The sequence below is a fragment of the Barbus barbus genome (genome assembly GCF_936440315.1).
Source record: "Barbus barbus genome assembly, chromosome: 8".
Lineage (NCBI taxonomy): Eukaryota > Metazoa > Chordata > Actinopteri > Cypriniformes > Cyprinidae > Barbus > Barbus barbus.
Genome location: NC_136736.1, coordinates 22708648 through 22726278, shown reverse-complemented (window position 1 = coordinate 22726278; position 17631 = coordinate 22708648). Strand labels below are relative to the sequence as shown.

Sequence of the window (17631 nt, the reverse complement as noted above, 5' to 3'; positions counted from 1 at the left end):
ATTTCTTACACTGTCAATTGATGTTGTTCCTGCCGCGATGTCGCAGAAAATAAAAAAACATTTATAAAATAGAATTCCGTCTCGCTTATTGTCACGTGACGCAGGTGGTTAGGACAAAAATTACATGGAAAAGATACTTTTTATCGCGTTGCGTCACGTCTGGTTGGGACACACGGTGTTACAGTTTGATCCCCCAAAAAAATCTAAGTGTAAAAATATTAATGCTGACCGATCTAATAATTGAATCTGCAATTAGGGAAAGTGGAGAGAAGAGATCCAGTCTGGAGATGAGCAGGAACAGTTCATTTGCATGGCAGACATGGAGATCCAGATGTTTTGTTTGTTTGTTCTTTTGTTTTTAATATTCAACAGGCAAAGTTCTTCTGTATCTAAATGCAAAAATGTTCATAATTGTTTGAATAAAACAGACTACTGGGGGAAAAAATCTGAATCTTTATCTTGTGACCATCTTGTGACTATTTTAACAAAAGCAACAATAATATGATAATTGTAATAATAAGAATATATATATATTATAGGTCAGTGGCCCTTGGCTTGGTATTATTGGCAGAATTTGGCCCTCGGCGAAAACTAATTGAGGAACCCTGATCAATAATATGCATTTAGAAAATAGATTGGATGAATTTTCATTTCATGCTGACTTCATTTCAATGATTCCATTTTAAAATATCGTAAATGTGAACTGATTCATTATAACGTCTGATCAATAAACCAAATGTAGATAGTGGAGTCAAGAAGATACTAAGTTAAATTACTTGGGATGTAAACATCATTATCATCAACAACATTAAGCGCCATTATTGAGTAGCTTGGTTTCAGAAGCACAAGTATTGTGATGGATGGCACAGTATCAATGTGTACATTACTATTCTAAAATGTTATATAATTATAGAAAACACACAAACACAAACCCGCAGGGTCTGTAGGTGAAGACGATGTAGCTCTCCTCATCAGTTTTCTCGATGAAGGTCACACATGTCTGTTTCTCCCAGTGTCTCATTGCTTGCTTTAACATGGCCCTCTGACTTCCTGAAAAACACATACAGAAATCATTGTGTAAATCACACACATTCATATACTGATATTAAACACACAGACACTCAGGTCCCCTTACCAGTGAAGTTGCCTCCTATGACGTAAGGGATGACGCCTCCGGGCCAGATTTTCTCAGCTCGGGATGTGGCAGCACGTGGCACTCGAGACTTCACACCTCTGCCACTGTTTACACTCTTCCCTCCAGCTTTGGAGCTCAACACATCTTTACTGCTGTTCACCGGCCACGACTCTACACCATAAACAGAGAAGGCGGAATGATAGAAAACAGTAGGTGACTGAATGTTACATGAATGCATTTTTGCATTCCTCCATTTAATTTGTACTTTTCTCTTTTTTTCATTTTTTTGAGAGTTTATTCTCTAAAGATTCATATGCATAACGTCTTACTGCAATGAAATCCATCCTGCCAACACATGACAGCACTATTGTTATGATTCCAGTGCAATAAAAATCACCAATTGTGATATTTATTTATTAGATATTTACAAACACAGGTTCTGTATTCCTCAAACTGCATCAACATGCATGGATGCAAACACATTCATTTAATAACACAACATCTTCCCAAAATTTTATAGAATAAATCTTACATTTGTGCAAATTATAGTGAGTCTCGTTGGGGCTTTTCATAATTATTGAGGTTTCATTATAATCTGCAAATCATTTTACATTTGTTCACATTAAATAAATCTTGGAGAAAGATTATAAATAATTGCTCTCAGAGCTGTTAGAAATTGTACTTGTATTGAATTTTTATTGTAGGTCGAATTTAAGAAAGGGATGGGGTTTGATGCTTTTGGAGAAGTTCTGCATTCATCACCAGAAAAAAGTATGTTGTTTCACCAAATGATTGAGTTATGAGTTATACATTTTGAGCTCTAAAAAAATACATAAAAAGAAACATACGAATGGATGAATTATTCACAATAATATAAATGATTATCTGATCAAGATGAATTGATCAAATAGATAGGGTGAACAATGCTAATTTGAATGTTAATTCTAAATGCTGATGAAGGGGTACTTGAGGCTTTGCTAATGGTGCTGTGGGCTAAATAAGAAAAAAAGGTGAGAAACAATCCAGTGTTTTGAACTTACCAAAACCTAACCGTCGTATTCTATCCAGCAACAGATATAACGAACCTTTCTTCTTACTGGGATTATGCTCTCCTAGACCACCTGAGAGATCGAAACATACAAGGGAGTTATGCTGTGAAAGTGATATTTTAATTTTATGAGAACATTATGTGAGTGTTTTTGTTACGTTATGAGTAAACTTTCCTTAAAGGGACAGAACATTTTACCATTAACTACTCACCATCATGTTGTTGCAAACCCGTAAGACCTTCGTTCATCTTCGGAACACAAGTTAAGATACATATGATGAAATCCGAGAGTTTTCTGACCCCTGCATAAACAGAGCTTTCCTGCATAGATGGCAATGTAACTGAAATGTTCCCAGACCAAGAAACGTAGTAAGGACATCAGTAAAACAGTTGATGTGACATCAGAGGTTCAACCATAATTTTATGAAGCTGTGAGAATATTTTTTGTGCACAAAGAAAGCAAAAATAACGACTTTATTCAACAATTCTTCTCTTCTTCCACTATTATGGAGAGTACCATGCATGCAAGTGGTGCTGCTGCGTCGTGGAGAAGAATTGAGAAAAATAAAGTTGTTATTTTTACTTTCTTAGTGCACAAAAAAGTATTCTTTTAGCTTGGTAAAATTGTGGTTGAACCACTGATGTCACATGGACTGTTTTGTCGATGTCCTTCAGTTACATTGCTGTCTATGCAGGGTCAGCGAGCTCACATATTTCATCAAATATAATAATTTTTGTTCCGAAGATGAACAAAGGTCTTTCGAGTTTGAAACGACATGAGGGTGAATAATTAATGACAGAATTTTCATTTTTGAGTGAACTATCCCTTTAAATCAAGTTTAACTGGTGCCATTATAAAGTTATTACTATTACACAGTCAGTGAGCCGAGAAACTTCCATCACCAGCTCTCTGCCATTATCACACCTATTTTATCTGTCCTCACCTTTCCTCATTACCCCATTCACCAGCCTCTTCTCCCTCATTCAACATCTCACCTACTCTTGTCTTTCACTCCCAGGGTTCTCACTGAACATCTCTATTCACACATGTCAGTTCCTCTTCTATCTTACTTTTGCATTTACTCTGTCTCTCTCTTTCTCTGGAATTTCTCTGATGGGGACAGGAAAGTGAGGAACAAACAATACTCTGAATCCAAGACACAGGAAAAGTCTGAGCTTTGGGATTAATGTGCGCACAAACACTCTATCTCATGCACATAACACTGGCAGGTATACAAGTGTGTGTCTCCATGACAGCATCCTGATGAATCTGGAAATATCCATGAAAGACTTGTCCTGACTGGTTTAAACACGCATCAGTTCTCCTGCAATTCCTGGTCCTGATGCAGTTTGCCCTTCTGTCCCGGTGGCACATCCTGTAACAACCCCAGTCAGAACGGAAACACAAAGCTGAATCCTTATCGTCTTTTTGGCCTCACTTCCATCTTTACACTGCCAAAGACTCAGACGATGATAAAGGTGATGTTGCTGACAATGCCGCAACCCAGCAAGGTAAAGTTCTCTTAGTTGGCTGCTAGTGATTGTATCCTGTTTTAGACACAATGTGCCACTGGGAAAGACATACGCACGCACATTTTGACTTCGGTCAGTTTAGGTATCAGCAAGGAAGGATTTTGTTAACAATGTTTATTCTAACTCACAAAGAAACAAACATTTGCACACACATATCCGCTTCTGCACTTTTCCCATTGCATAAGGAGTAAAAGACAAAGACCTTGCTATGCAAACACACACACAGTTGTTTGCTGATGGTGCCGTGGAGTTGAGACAGGAGCATTTATCAAGTCTAATCACCTGAAGCTATAAACTCCCAATATCCCCAAACATTCGTCAACTTCAATACTACTTTAATACGTTTAAATTATCCACAGCCCACAACACAATCATGGACATTCCTTCCATCCTTATGACAACTCAGCATCTCAGACTGATCAAGACATTGTCTTAAATACTAAATCCACAGAGGCTACTGTATGTGTTTGTGTGTGTGTTTCTGTGTCACACCCTGCAGTCGAAACTGCACAGAGGCCAGCGCTAGATCAGAGCATTTAATGCCTGGAGGAAGGTCTGACATCAAACATGACATCGGGACAAAAAAAGCACATGACCAGCTTCAAGGACTGAGTAAAACAGAAGCTCAAACCTTGAACCTTACTGTAGAAAGAGTCGTTGTTGTTCTGCACCAGAAACAACCCTCAACCCTCAGCAGCTGCTCACTGCAGCTTTAACCTCATCTGCTGCACATCTGCTACTGAACTCAGCTGAAAAAACATGTGCACTAAACTGAGGACCTTTCATTTTTAAATCCAGATTATGTGACAGAATTATAATGTCTAAAGTGTGATGTAGGGATCTAGACAGAAAAAAAATACTAGATCAAATGACTAGGAATAACATTAAACATTTAGCAGCCATATAACTTTTTAGATGCGAAAATAAAAACAAAGCTGACTGTTCAGAAGCAATGCTCTATAATATGTTAGTAAAATTCTGTTGAGAATATTTAAAAAGCTTATAGATGTAAAGGTGCAGTAGGAGATGCTAACTTTGGCCTTATAGCAGTGAAACCGAACGTCCCACCCTGCCTGCAAATTGCTGTCCAAAGCCACGCCTTCTGAACACATGAACGCGAATTTCACAAACAGATCAGACAACCAGTGACAACATTACTACAATACATCATTTACCGGTGAGAAAACTTTATAGTACAGTTAGTAAAAATACTACAATACCGGGAAGGAAGATCAGGTTGTTGATTTTTTTCCTGCCATTCTCGTGATGTCTGCAATAGCGTACGTGAACGCGCTGATGACGTATCGTGTGCACAGAGGTATGCTAACACATATGTTGACAGGCAGGTAGGAAAGTCAATAAAAACGCTCGGCACAAGCGTTTTGATTGGACGAACATTTCTTGGTCCTACGCCTTCCACAGAATATATAAATACATATAAATACATTTAGACCACTTACCTTAATGATTGCTATCAGGATGTGAAGAGACTTTCAACCAGCAAAAAATGTTTCTTAAGACAATCACCTATTGCACCTTTAAGTCTCAGTCGGCTGTTAACTCAGTAGCCGCTCAGACAATTTACTGGCAAAGTAAATCTGATTCAAAGTACTAAATCACAAGTGAGTTTGAGGCCGTTTCACAAATCCTAAAAAGTACCACTTCATAAGAGTCATTTGTTCACAAATCGGGCAATTTTCAATGATTGTCGACAACTGCAGTCTGGAGCGATGAGATATCTGATGTGCCTTACCCGACGTGTGTCCCTGTCTCCCATGTGACTGCTGTGAAAGCTCTATCGTTCCATCGATCTGAAACATTTTCAAGTCCTCTTCATCCAAGGCAATATCTCCCCAAAATACAGCTGAAAAAAGAAACCAGAAGGATATTATTAGAGGACACAAACACACACTCTTTGGCAGCACCATAGATTGTGCTGGCAGACACGTCTGAAACTCAGATCAGCATGGCCTGAGCTATTGACTGATGCTAATTTAAGGTTTGCTGCATATGTGATCGATTGACAAGTTAACATGAGAGGAAACATCTTAGGTTGTCAACTTGCCCTTTGCTCTCACACCCTCAGATGCTGATTACAAATTAATAAGCGGATGTCAGGGAACATGTATATACATCCTGTTGTAATCTTACCAACCCTGTTCACATAATGTCCGTATCGTGCTTGTCCCAACATACTTAAAGTTCAGCTACAGTCATGACATCATACATCCTTAAATTATCCTGAGATGGCCATGAAAAGGAGATAATATTGGGAACTACGCCATTTGTGTGTGCGAGTAGTTTTGGCAGAGAATTCATTCCTCAACCTTGATATAAAACAATAAAGATTATGCTTTAAGATATCTTGATTGTTCCATATTGGAATAAACTCTGCCCTTGTGGAAGCATGTGTGTGCGAGTGTGTATATGCGTATGTACATGTACCAGTGAACTGCAGCTTTAGGCCACCACTATTGTTTCTTATGTATTGTTTGTGTGTATGCGCACGTGTGCATACAAGCATCCTTCCCTCCCCCATCAGCTCCTCAGACAATGTTCAGCTTTAATCCGTGATCGTGATCCATATCACATTCATATAAAGCTGGAGTCTCCTGTGGATCACACCCTTCATAGAGGACTAATTTTAGCGATGATCTAACCCCACTCCACTTATCGCTGAGACAATCTAAAACAAAATGAGCATTCAAAATGTCACTTTCTCATCACAAAAAAAAATATTTTTAATTAATTTAGAATTTAGAATTTTTATATTTAGATTACTTTTACATTTTTTAGATATTTTACACTGTCAAAACATTCTGTAATATTCACGGTAAAAATAACATATACATTTTTCTCAGCTAGACACAAATCATATTCACGGATTGACTACATTTTTGCTTCCTCTTCCTTGACCTCAATGCTACTTGAAGTCGACATCTTTCCCCTCTTTCTTTCAGACCATAGTAGTAATTTTTATAACCTTTCAATTATTCAGCGACCTTCGCGAGCCCCCAGATGGCGCTTTAATTCTAATTTATTAAAAGATGAGTCTTTTTGTGATCAGTTCAGAAGTAAACTACATGAATTTATTGACATCAATAAAGGCTCGGTAGATGACCCGCGGATATTGTGGGAGGTGACAAAATGCTTCATAAGGAATTTTTCAATATCATTTGCTTCCTTTCGCCACAAAATTCAGCGTATGAAAATCTCTGACCTGGAATCCAATCTCCGATCATTAGAACAGGCAAACGAACACACTTTTTCTGATCGTATGGCAGCTAAAATTGAAACTGTTAGGAAAGAACTTAATTTGTTATATAGAGAGAGAGACAAATTTCTCATTTAAAATGATTATTTTCAAGGTAGCAGACCTAGCCATTTACTGGCTCTCAGACTGCGTAATAGTGAAAAATAAAATATTACTGCGGTGAAATCTCAAACCGGTGAGGTTCTGACTGACCAGAAGAGCATAAATGACACTTTTCATTCCTTCTATTGTGATCTATATAGCTCCAACTCTAAATGTGAACCCACATCTTACACTTCTTTTTTATCTAATCTTAATCTTCCACATCTGTCAGAATCAGACTCTTTAGATAGGCCTTTATCACTTATTGAATTAGAATCATTGATTAAAGTTATGAGCAAGGGGAAATCCCCAGGCCTAGATGGCGTACCAGTTGAGTTCTACTTGACCTTCGGGTCCGATTTGGGGCCACTTATGTTAGATATGATGCAATATTCGATTGATCAAGGATCCTTTCCACAAAATATGAACATGGCCATTATATCTCTCCTATTAAAAAAAGATAGACTCTACTTTATGTTCTAGTTACCGCCCACTTTCTCTAATTGGTACAGATGTTAAAATTTATGCAAAAGTTTTAGCCTGCCGCCTAGAATGCTTTATGACTAAACTTGTTAATCATGCTCAACCAGGGTTTATTAAATCTCGTTCTGCTTCAGATAATCTACTAAAACTACTTCACATAATCTCCTAATCTGAACAATCGATATCTCCTGCTGCTATACTTTCTTTAGATGCAATGTAAGCATTCGACCATTTGGAGTGGAACTATCTGTGGGCAGTGCTAGATCACCTAGGTGTTAGCTCTAACTTTATAAATATGATTAAAATCCTCTATGCTAATCCCTCAAACACCATTCTTACTGGCCAGATAAATTCACAATCATTTCCAATTAGAAGAGGCCAGGGTTGTCCTCTTTCACCTTTACTATTTGCTTTATCTCTAGAACCTCTTGCTCAAGCTGTACGTCAATCAGAATTTATACTTCCTATAGCCATTAAAAACACTTCACATCACATATCTTTATTTGCAGATGACATATTGCTATTTTTAGACAATCCATATCTGCTCCCTCTCAATTTTTGTGTTGGGTCTGCAACATTTTCTGGTTTTATTCCAGTGGTACATTCTTTCACATACTTAGGTGTAGATATCTATACGTCCTTGCAGGATATTGTCTCAAAAACTTGGCTAAAGTCACCTCAGATCTGGCTAATTGGACGTATCTTCCTACTTCTTTCCATGCAAGTTGTTAATATGAACATCCTTCCTCGCGTTAATTTCTATTCCTCTATGATTCCTTTACCCCCACCTGCTAGCTATTGGAAAAAACTCGATTCAGTAATCTCTCAATATATTTGGAATGGTAAACGCCCCCGAATTAAATTATCTACTTTACAGCATAACAGATCAGATGGTGGCTAGTCCTTTCCAACTTTTAAATTATACGCTGACTCCTTTACTCTTTGTGCACTGTCAGCCTGGTTTAAACCAAATGCGTCAACCTCATAGTGGGCCATTGAAGAGTCTCTTGTTTCTCCACACAATATAGAACACTTGGTTTTTGCTGGTGTCTCACTTAGACAATGTAAACTTCATTTTGGCCCTATCATAACATTTTATTTCTACTTGGAGAACGGTGACCAGGAAAATAGAGCCAAACTTGAGGTGGCATCGTCATTCACCTTTGTTCCTCAATAATAATTTTTCATTTCCATTTTACTGTCCACAATGGATTAAATGTAAAGTAAATTCCTTTGGTGACATTTATGATGATAAAGGCCTGAAATCATTTCAAGATATTAAGTCTCTCTTCAATATACCAGGAACCTCCTTTTTCATGTATCTTTGTATTAGGTCAGCGCTTCGCGCATATGGAGTTCCCTGGGATGCACAATTACCTGTACATCCCCTACGGAAAGTAATTCTCCCCACTGATAATTCTGTTATTTCTGCTTCAGTTATTTACTCTTTTCTCCTCAAACAACCATACAAACCATTATCCATAACAACTATCTGGTCTAAGGATATCAGTGGTGACTTACAAAATGTATTTTCTGACCAAATTTGGGAGACAATCACATCATCCTCAATAAACCCAAATCATCAGATGATTCATTGGAAATTACTACATAGACTCTATCTGTCCCCTTTAAAATGCTTCTATATGCACGTGTCACCTTCCCCAAATTGCAATTTATGTCCGCAGGGGGCACTCTGTACATATTTAAAAAGAAATTGGGCAATGCTCTGCACTTTCTCTTTTCTGGACTCAGTTTGCTCATGACATATAATTTCTATTAGAAAAGGATGTGGTTTTGACTCCAGATCTTAAATTATTTTTCTGAATTGGCTCTGTGTCCGCAACAGAAAAACTTACTTTTAGCTGCTCTTACTGCTGCAAAGAAAATGTTAGTCAGTCGCTGGGTTCCTCCACATTCAATGGCTAGATGTGTATAGAGCTTATCTTTGCTGGACATTGTTTCTATGGAGCTATCTACAGCTCGTATCCATGGAGCAAGGACAAAAACTGAAGAACTGGAGTGCCACTTTTGACATCATTAAATCTTTTGTTTCTTCTTTTTGATGTATAATTTATTTTGAATTTATGTATAGTGTGGGTCTGCCTGGTGGCTGGGTGGAGGGGGATTATTATTTTTGTTTTTATTTTTATTTTTATTTATTTTTTCTCAATAAAAATAATTGTTCACAAAAAAAAAAAAAAATCTGAAATTTAATGCAGGGAATTCTGGGAATGTGAATTACTATTTGCTTTATCTCTAGAACCTCTTGCTCAAGCTGTACGTCAATCAGAATTTATACTTCCTATATCCATTAAAAACACTTCACATCACATATCTTTATTTGCAGATGACATATTGCTATTTTTAGACAATCCATATCTGCTCCCTCTCAATTTTTGTGTTGGGTCTGCAACATTTTCTGGTTTTATTCCAGTGGTACATTCTTTCACATACTTAGGTGTAGATATCTATTACGTCCTTGCAGGATATTGTCTCAAAAACTTGGCTAAAGTCACCTCAGATCTGGCTAATTGGACGTATCTTCCTACTTCTTTCCATGCAAGAATATCTGTTGTTAATATGAACATCCTTCCTCGAGTTAATTTCTATTCCTCTATGATTCCTTTACCCCCACCTGCTAGCTATTGGAAAAAAACTCGATTCAGTAATCTCTCAATATATTTGGAATGGTAAACGCCCCCGAATTAAATTATCTACTTTACAGCATAACAGATCAGATGGTGGCTAGTCCTTTCCAACTTTTAAATTATACGCTGACTCCTTTACTCTTTGTGCACTGTCAGCCAATAAAAATAATTGTTCACAAAAAAAAAAAAAAAAAAAAAAAAAATCTGAAATTTAATGCAGAGAATTCTGGGAATGTGAATTTTTGGTTATTCACTGTAAATTTTCCAAAAACGGTATACTACCGTAAAATTACATGTAATATCCAATCCAGTTTTTCATCGTATATACTAGGGGAACTTGCAAAACCATTTAACAGGTTTTTACTGTAGCATTTTTTACAGCCTTTTACCATTAGATCCACAGTAATATTTTACAGTGTAGATTATAATTTAGAATATAATTAAAAATATATATTTTTAGATTTTAAATACATTTTAAAAATATGATTTACTATACATTTTTTACACATTTAAATGCAATCCTATTTCATCAAATGCTATGTTTTACTAACAAAGAAAATGTGCAAAAATAGCTGGAAATTATACAGTTATTATAATTATACAGAAAATTCCAAGAAAAGCATATTTATATTTTAAAGATGCAATTGCAAATTTTAATTTTTACAGTAAATCACTGTGTGGTCTCAAATTGTTTCTTCCACATACTTAAAAAGGCACAAGATTACATATCAGCGTTAAATACGCAAATCTTGCCCACAGACTGCTATTCATATTTCAGTTTCTGCTAAAATGTATACTAAATAGCTGACATGAGGTCTCTCTACACTATTCATAACAGCCTTGACAATGAGACAAGACTGTGAAATATGTGTCCAGATGAACAAGACAAAGTGCTCAGACTCGACCGCAGAGGAAAAGGCTTCGTGTTGAATTTGTACATTGATTTGGGAAGTCTGGGAGTGAAGCCCAGTAATGCCTCAGCAATCATGTGTTCGCTTAACATCAATGAGTCTTTGACTGCACATCTTAACTTAGCACCAGTCAATAACTTCATCCGTGATGATCGATAAACACAGAGCAGAGGCTGTACTTAAGAATTGATTATGAACTGTAGGAGGGAAATCGGATAAATTGTGTCTAACATGTGACCATAACAGTGGCATGGGATTGTTAACTGTATGATGTCTCTTTCATTGAGAAATTAAAATGATAGTTTAACAGCTTTACATCTGCTCAGATGGGAACATAGAGACCTCTGCAGAATTTATCATCTGGAGGGGAATAAAATGTTTTGGCAAATGTGAAATTATAATCTCAGTTCCAAGGTTATTGTAGCGCGGCAGGAGATGTGTTTAATCTGGGTCCAGATAAAAAAATGTGTATTAAAATAGGAGATTATCCTGGAGGTCACACTACAGTTCCAAATGAGACTCTCCAGTTTATCCTGGAAACATCCAAGTCATTCTCACTGTTTCCTTTGAATGATTTAAGAGTTGGAGGAGAGCATTTCTGTAACTAACTGTGCATTCAATTTGAGTAAACTTGTCTCAGCGAGTACACAGAGCATTTGAGAAATACTTTTTGCATTGCAAATCTCACCAAAGTAATAAAAAAGTCAATCAAAAGTGATACGTTAATTTAATCAATCAGATTATATTAGAGAGAATCTAGGTTCTCAGATAAAAGCTCGGGTTCCAAAACCTTGTGAGCTCCCTACCCTAAACAGCATTTTCAGGCATTATAAGCAGTGCTCTTGACACAATGGTAGGCAGCATAATTATCAATCCAACATGATGGATAAAGCAAGTGAACTGTCAATTATACATATACTTACATTTAATTGAATAAAAATTATTCCATTTAATTAAAAATGTTTTATTTCACATAATATTTTTGTGATCAGTTATAAGTTTTTAAATGCAAAAACCTATTCTGTGTGGATGGATCCTCAAAACGCAACTGTCTGTGATAGCAAGACAGCTCATTAGGCTTTGGAACAGAGCTGAAAACTGTATAATTGAATGAAGAATGCCCACTGTTCATCTTCTCTAGTTGGCCTTCAGTTTGACTGACAGACTGTTTTATGTACACAGAGAGAGCAGATGTTTTGGAGAATTCTGGAGGGAGGCACTGATCAACACACACTACGGGTTTAGAAAGTCTGACCATATGTTGATGCTTCATTACTGTGATGTCAGTTTAATACCGAGAATCCCTCCCTCATTAAACCCACAGAAACATGCAGCTGAGTCTGATGAATGAATATCATGGGAGCTGAAGGATGAGTGGGGTGTTTCTGTTTGTCAGTGTCACGCGTAACTAAAGACATCTGCGCCACATGTCAGAAAGACCTGACGCAAAGCATTTTGGGTGACAGCCCAAATAACATTCCTGCGAGCTTGATCACAAGAAGAATCAGGGACAGACACACTCAAACAAAAACATATATACATCCAAACAACATTCCAATAACTGCTTGATGTCACCTTGCATCCTGACAATGCTAAAAACCAACGTCTTGTTTTTATAGACAGCATTAATCAGAACAATAACCAAGCAATAACATTTCTGTGGCTATGCATGACACCTGGACAACTGAAAAAGCTATATTTTAAAAAGGTTTCCATTGGTCCTGAGATTAAACTTCATCGTAAATGCATTTGCATCCAATTGCTCGAGAGAGTCAGACTAAGCTATGAGCATCAAGGGCCCATTTACACCTGCTTTTAAGATCTGTCTCTGTGAATCCGTGATGAGATCACAAGTAGTCAGCTGAGACACATTGCTGTTTACACCTTGTAGTAACATGCATCTCAAATGTGTCTCCTGTGACCACTTGTGATTGGAGGAAAGGGTCTCTGATTTTGAAACTACATACATCACTCACTACAAAAAAGTCCACATACTTGCTTCCAAATATATTTATACAAAAACAGTGTGCAGTGCAACAGCCAAAGCCATTACATATACATGTACTGTAAATTGCTGCAGCAATGGTGCTTTAAAGGGGTTGAATTTAAAGATGCCAAGTTCTATTAAGTCTTTTGCATCTAGGCCTAGTCCTTTTAATTTTTTCAGATGGACATCACTGACATTTCGACAGCAATTACTAAAACAGCGCCACTGCTTCTCAAGGACGGGTACTATATTGTGCACCCAACAAAATAACCCTGATGTGCCAGGTGTGTGTGGCATAAATTACTTCAAATGCAGGTTATCATTGCGCAAAAAAAAACTGAAAGCACAAGCTTTTGTATCAGGTTGTATTAAAACACTAAATATAATGACAGAGGACGGAAAAAATAGTGAAGCTACAAAAGGAATTCTATCCAAATGTCAAGAACTGTTTTTCTTAAAGGTGCCATAGAATGAAAAACTGTCTTTACCCTGGCATATTTAAATAATAACAGTTCTGTACATGGAAATGACATACAGTGAGCCTCAAACACCATAGTTTTCTCCTTCATATGTAAATCTTGTGATTAAAAAAGACCACTGAAAAACAGGCGAATCAGAACATAACACCGACTGTGACGCATCAGTCGGGATCACTACGCCCCCAACATTTGCATAAACCCGTCCTTGTTCTAAGCCGGCCGAACCATCAGAAGCTCTGCAGGTATTGTAAATAAACAAGCGCGGACAACAGCGAAAATAACACAATAAATGTTATGTTCCAGGCCGTGCAGGGGGTGTGAAGTGCAGGGATGGGTTGGTGTCTGTATTCAGAAAGGCACAGAAAGCAAATAACTCGAGCCACTAAAGGGACATGGTTAGCTCCTTGCTAGCGGTAGCCTGTTACAGTACATAAGATTTCACTCTCAGTAAGGAGAGATGAGGATGATGGCGAATGACTTACAGATCCTGAGCACCACTGACAAGCATCTGATCTTGTGAAATGTGTGGTAAGTACTGTTGCTCCATAATGTAAACATAGTTTGTGTGATCACGTATCTTGAAAGTGAAACCATAACGCGATCGATGGATCGTTCAAAAGCAGTTTCAATGCCTCGCATATTAATAACGGCTCCCTGATGCCCGCGTTTTATATACAGTATAATTACCCGACGATATAACTGCGAGAGAAAGTATTTAAATATATATTTTCCTCCCTGTGCTTCCTTTTTGCTGATGAGCCGTACTGTGAAACAGCCAATCAGAGCAGAGCTCAACATTAAGCAGCACTGTGAAACAGCCAATCAGAGCAGAGCTCATTATTATTCATGACCCTGCCAAATAAGCCAATAACAGACCGTTTCATTCTAGGGAGAAATCCTAGGGTTGTAAATGGACATGTAAAATCGTTTCTGGAGATTTTTTGCCCTTACCTAAGCCACATACCTTCTGTGTAGATATCAGAGAACAATTTAAAAATACTGTATCAATGCATTCTATGGCACCTTTAAAATAATAAACTTGGCCGTATGCCTGTCGCCATTGTATTTAGTGGAGAAAACAAATCACTGAAGTGTAAAATTAACAAAAGTCAATGTCGTGCAGAGTGACAAACACTTAATAAATCAATTAATGAAAAAATCCCTTTTATAAAAACATCAACATTATTAGTGCTGTGTTCGATACATTGATACGGCGATGTATCGTCACAGAGATTTGACGATACGATACAGCTGGCCCTGTATCGATATTGTGGCACGTGTGCAGCAGTGGGCCGCGCTTAATTTGAATACAAGAACACCGTTTAAAATGGAGTAGAAAAGTGTGAGGTTTCTAAAAAATAATGAATAGAGCGTTATATATAGGCTAAAACAAGGTTTAATCTGGCCGCAGAGGAAAACAACTGGGGTTGCCTGATATAAAGAGACGTAATCCCCGAAACAGAACTTCCCACTTGCGCAATACGGAAATATCTGCTAAGTGTGTTACTTATCTTTGTCACCCTGGCAACCATGTGTACATGTGCTCTCTCCACTGTGGATAAACGCGCTTGCTTTCTGAAAGCTTGCTGTTTAACGATCTCCACTTCGATATTCTATTCTCAGAAAAGTGTAATTCATCAAGTGTTCATTTATGAGAGAGAGAGAGAGGCTGCGTATGTGTAAATTACCACCGCTTTGCCACATTAGTTTACTCTTCTAATTCTTTTTCATTTTTTTATATAGAGAGTGCGTTAATTTGTGCAATGATAACCTACCAGCAATGTTAAGATGATCTTTTAAATATATTAATATGAGTATATTACAATATACATTTATTAGAATGATTACATTATTATTTTTGGGCTTAAATCAAGATACAAGCAATCAGAATATTGTACCTGGTGGGGAGTGCCCAATATAAACATGAAACATATGCCATTACCTACAGTATATTGTACTGTGGTGCAGTTAGGGAGGCCCTTCATTATGCAGAGGTCAACTGCCTGCCCTGCCAATAGTTAGCAACGGCCCTATAGTATGCAGTGTTTAATAAACAGCTGTTTTACTAAATTATTCTGAGGTGAAATTCAGTGCAAACCTGTATCGTGATACGTATCATATCGTGGCCTCTGTATCGTGATATGTATCGTATCGTGACTTTGCTGGTGATACACAGCCCTAGCTATTATACTATTGCTTTCCTTTGTGCAAATGTAGAAATGCATTATTACAAATATGCAAACAAAACTCCATTCACTGGCCTCTCTCTGAATTACATCTACCATAACAACACCTTCTAACCACAGTTTTGACAAAAATGGTTTATATGTCACACACAGTTCATTAAGTTGGATGGGCAACATGGTGGATAACAACAAGGCTTATAAACGCAATGATTTGATAGGTTATTTGGGCTGTCAGTCATTTATCTTTCACAAGATCAATTGGCAAACTTTGTTTTTAGTTTAATGGATGATTGACAGGTCAAACTGGCTTCACTGTTGTCCGAGATAAAGAGTTTACACTACAAATATGTGTAGTCACATGCAGTAGATGGATCCCAAAATGTTCTGAAGTCCATTTAAATCTGTATTTATCACTGACTACTTGGGATCGTCCAAAACAAATGTTAAAACTGGTCTGGGAGAGAGCAGCAATCACTGTCATCACACTCTCAGCAAATGTGCATGAGAGACAGACAGAAAGACTTCAGTCAGTGACATTGTCGGATCATCAAAGTACCTTTTCACACGTCAGGATGTGTAAAGCCGTAATTGTTTAATTAGCAAAATGCATTCTAGGAGGAAGTGTGCGGATCGCTGACTCATGTTTCTCTGCTCCAAAACAAACAGTCCATGGCGGAGCACAGTGCTGACGCTGGAATTTTGGCGAATTTTCGGAAGCTGCCTGTCAGGCCAGAGTGCTCCTGGAAAATCCTCTTTTATTAAACTGACCATCTCCATCTCACACACATACAACAACTACTCTGATTATGACAAGCTGACTTCAGAGAAAAGTAAATGCAGTCAAAGAGCCAACAGCCATCTGATGAGGTCTTGAAAGCTTTGAATTTTAATGCGAGTGTGTCTAGACTTGTGAAGACAAGCTGATGTCATGTGTTTTACATTAAAGAAAACCTGAATGAAAAAAATGTATTCTGTGTATTTGAATACAACACATGCACATTGCAGACACTCAAACAATACAACTGCAAGAGAAAGTTTTGTTTCCTTTTTCACTCACTCACACTCTCTATTTTGCTGTGTGCAGTTTTTTGACAAAAACCCTCTTTTGTACCAGGCATGAATGAAGGCGCACGTGTGTGTGTGTGTGTGTGTGAGTGTGTGTGTGTGTGTGTGTGTGTGTGTGAGAGAGAGTGAGAGAGAGAGAGAGAGAGAGAGAGAGAGAGATTCTTCTCAAGCTAAGTGGCAGGATGCAGGCTACCAGGAAGAGATAAGTGCCTGAATGAAGTGGGCTCCCACATTCGTCACACACACACGCACATACACACACAGTGAGGGAAATCAGCGTACAAAGAGATGGAAATGTGTTTAGTGCACTCTAATGGCATGAGATAAGCACACGGCCAAATATTCACATTCTGTTTTCCCAAGAACAACAGAAGCAAGATGATCAACCACACAGAGTCATTTCCACCGTACATACACACACATACAAGGTCATAAGCAATATGTAAACAGATGAATATGAATCTGACACGTATGTAGAAGTGAAACTGAAACCCAGCTGCAACACATAATATAATAAACACAGTTACGCAAACTCAAAGATGAAATAAAAGATCAGACTACTGTCAGACTGACATGAGACCCTCCTACACATTAATCTGACCAGCAGATCCAATACTAAAATATCAATGTTCAGTGTCCAAAATGAACGCTAAGCATCAAATATGCTTAAAAATTGGCTTTGGTGAGTAATTAAAACAGAGTAATTTTTTTTAAGTGATCAGTAATTTTATAATGTATATTTAAGATGATTTGCAAAAATGGTATGATGATTCTGACTTGATCATGTCATTTTCATTGTTT

General features: G+C 37.5%; 1 protein-coding gene across 1 annotated transcript in view; it reads right to left on the bottom strand.

The window, feature by feature from the left end:
- Positions 1 to 17631, bottom strand: part of LOC306873705 (dorsal-ventral patterning tolloid-like protein 1) — a 46312-nt gene that overhangs the window by 23102 nt on the left and 5579 nt on the right. The window contains exons 2-5 of the mRNA XM_079423176.1: positions 5470 to 5580; positions 2176 to 2256; positions 1136 to 1306; positions 933 to 1050 (exon numbers count right to left, since the gene is read on the bottom strand). Coding sequence (XP_079279302.1) covers positions 933 to 1050; positions 1136 to 1306; positions 2176 to 2256; positions 5470 to 5580 — 481 coding nt within the window. The remainder of the gene's footprint in view (positions 1 to 932; positions 1051 to 1135; positions 1307 to 2175; positions 2257 to 5469; positions 5581 to 17631) is intronic.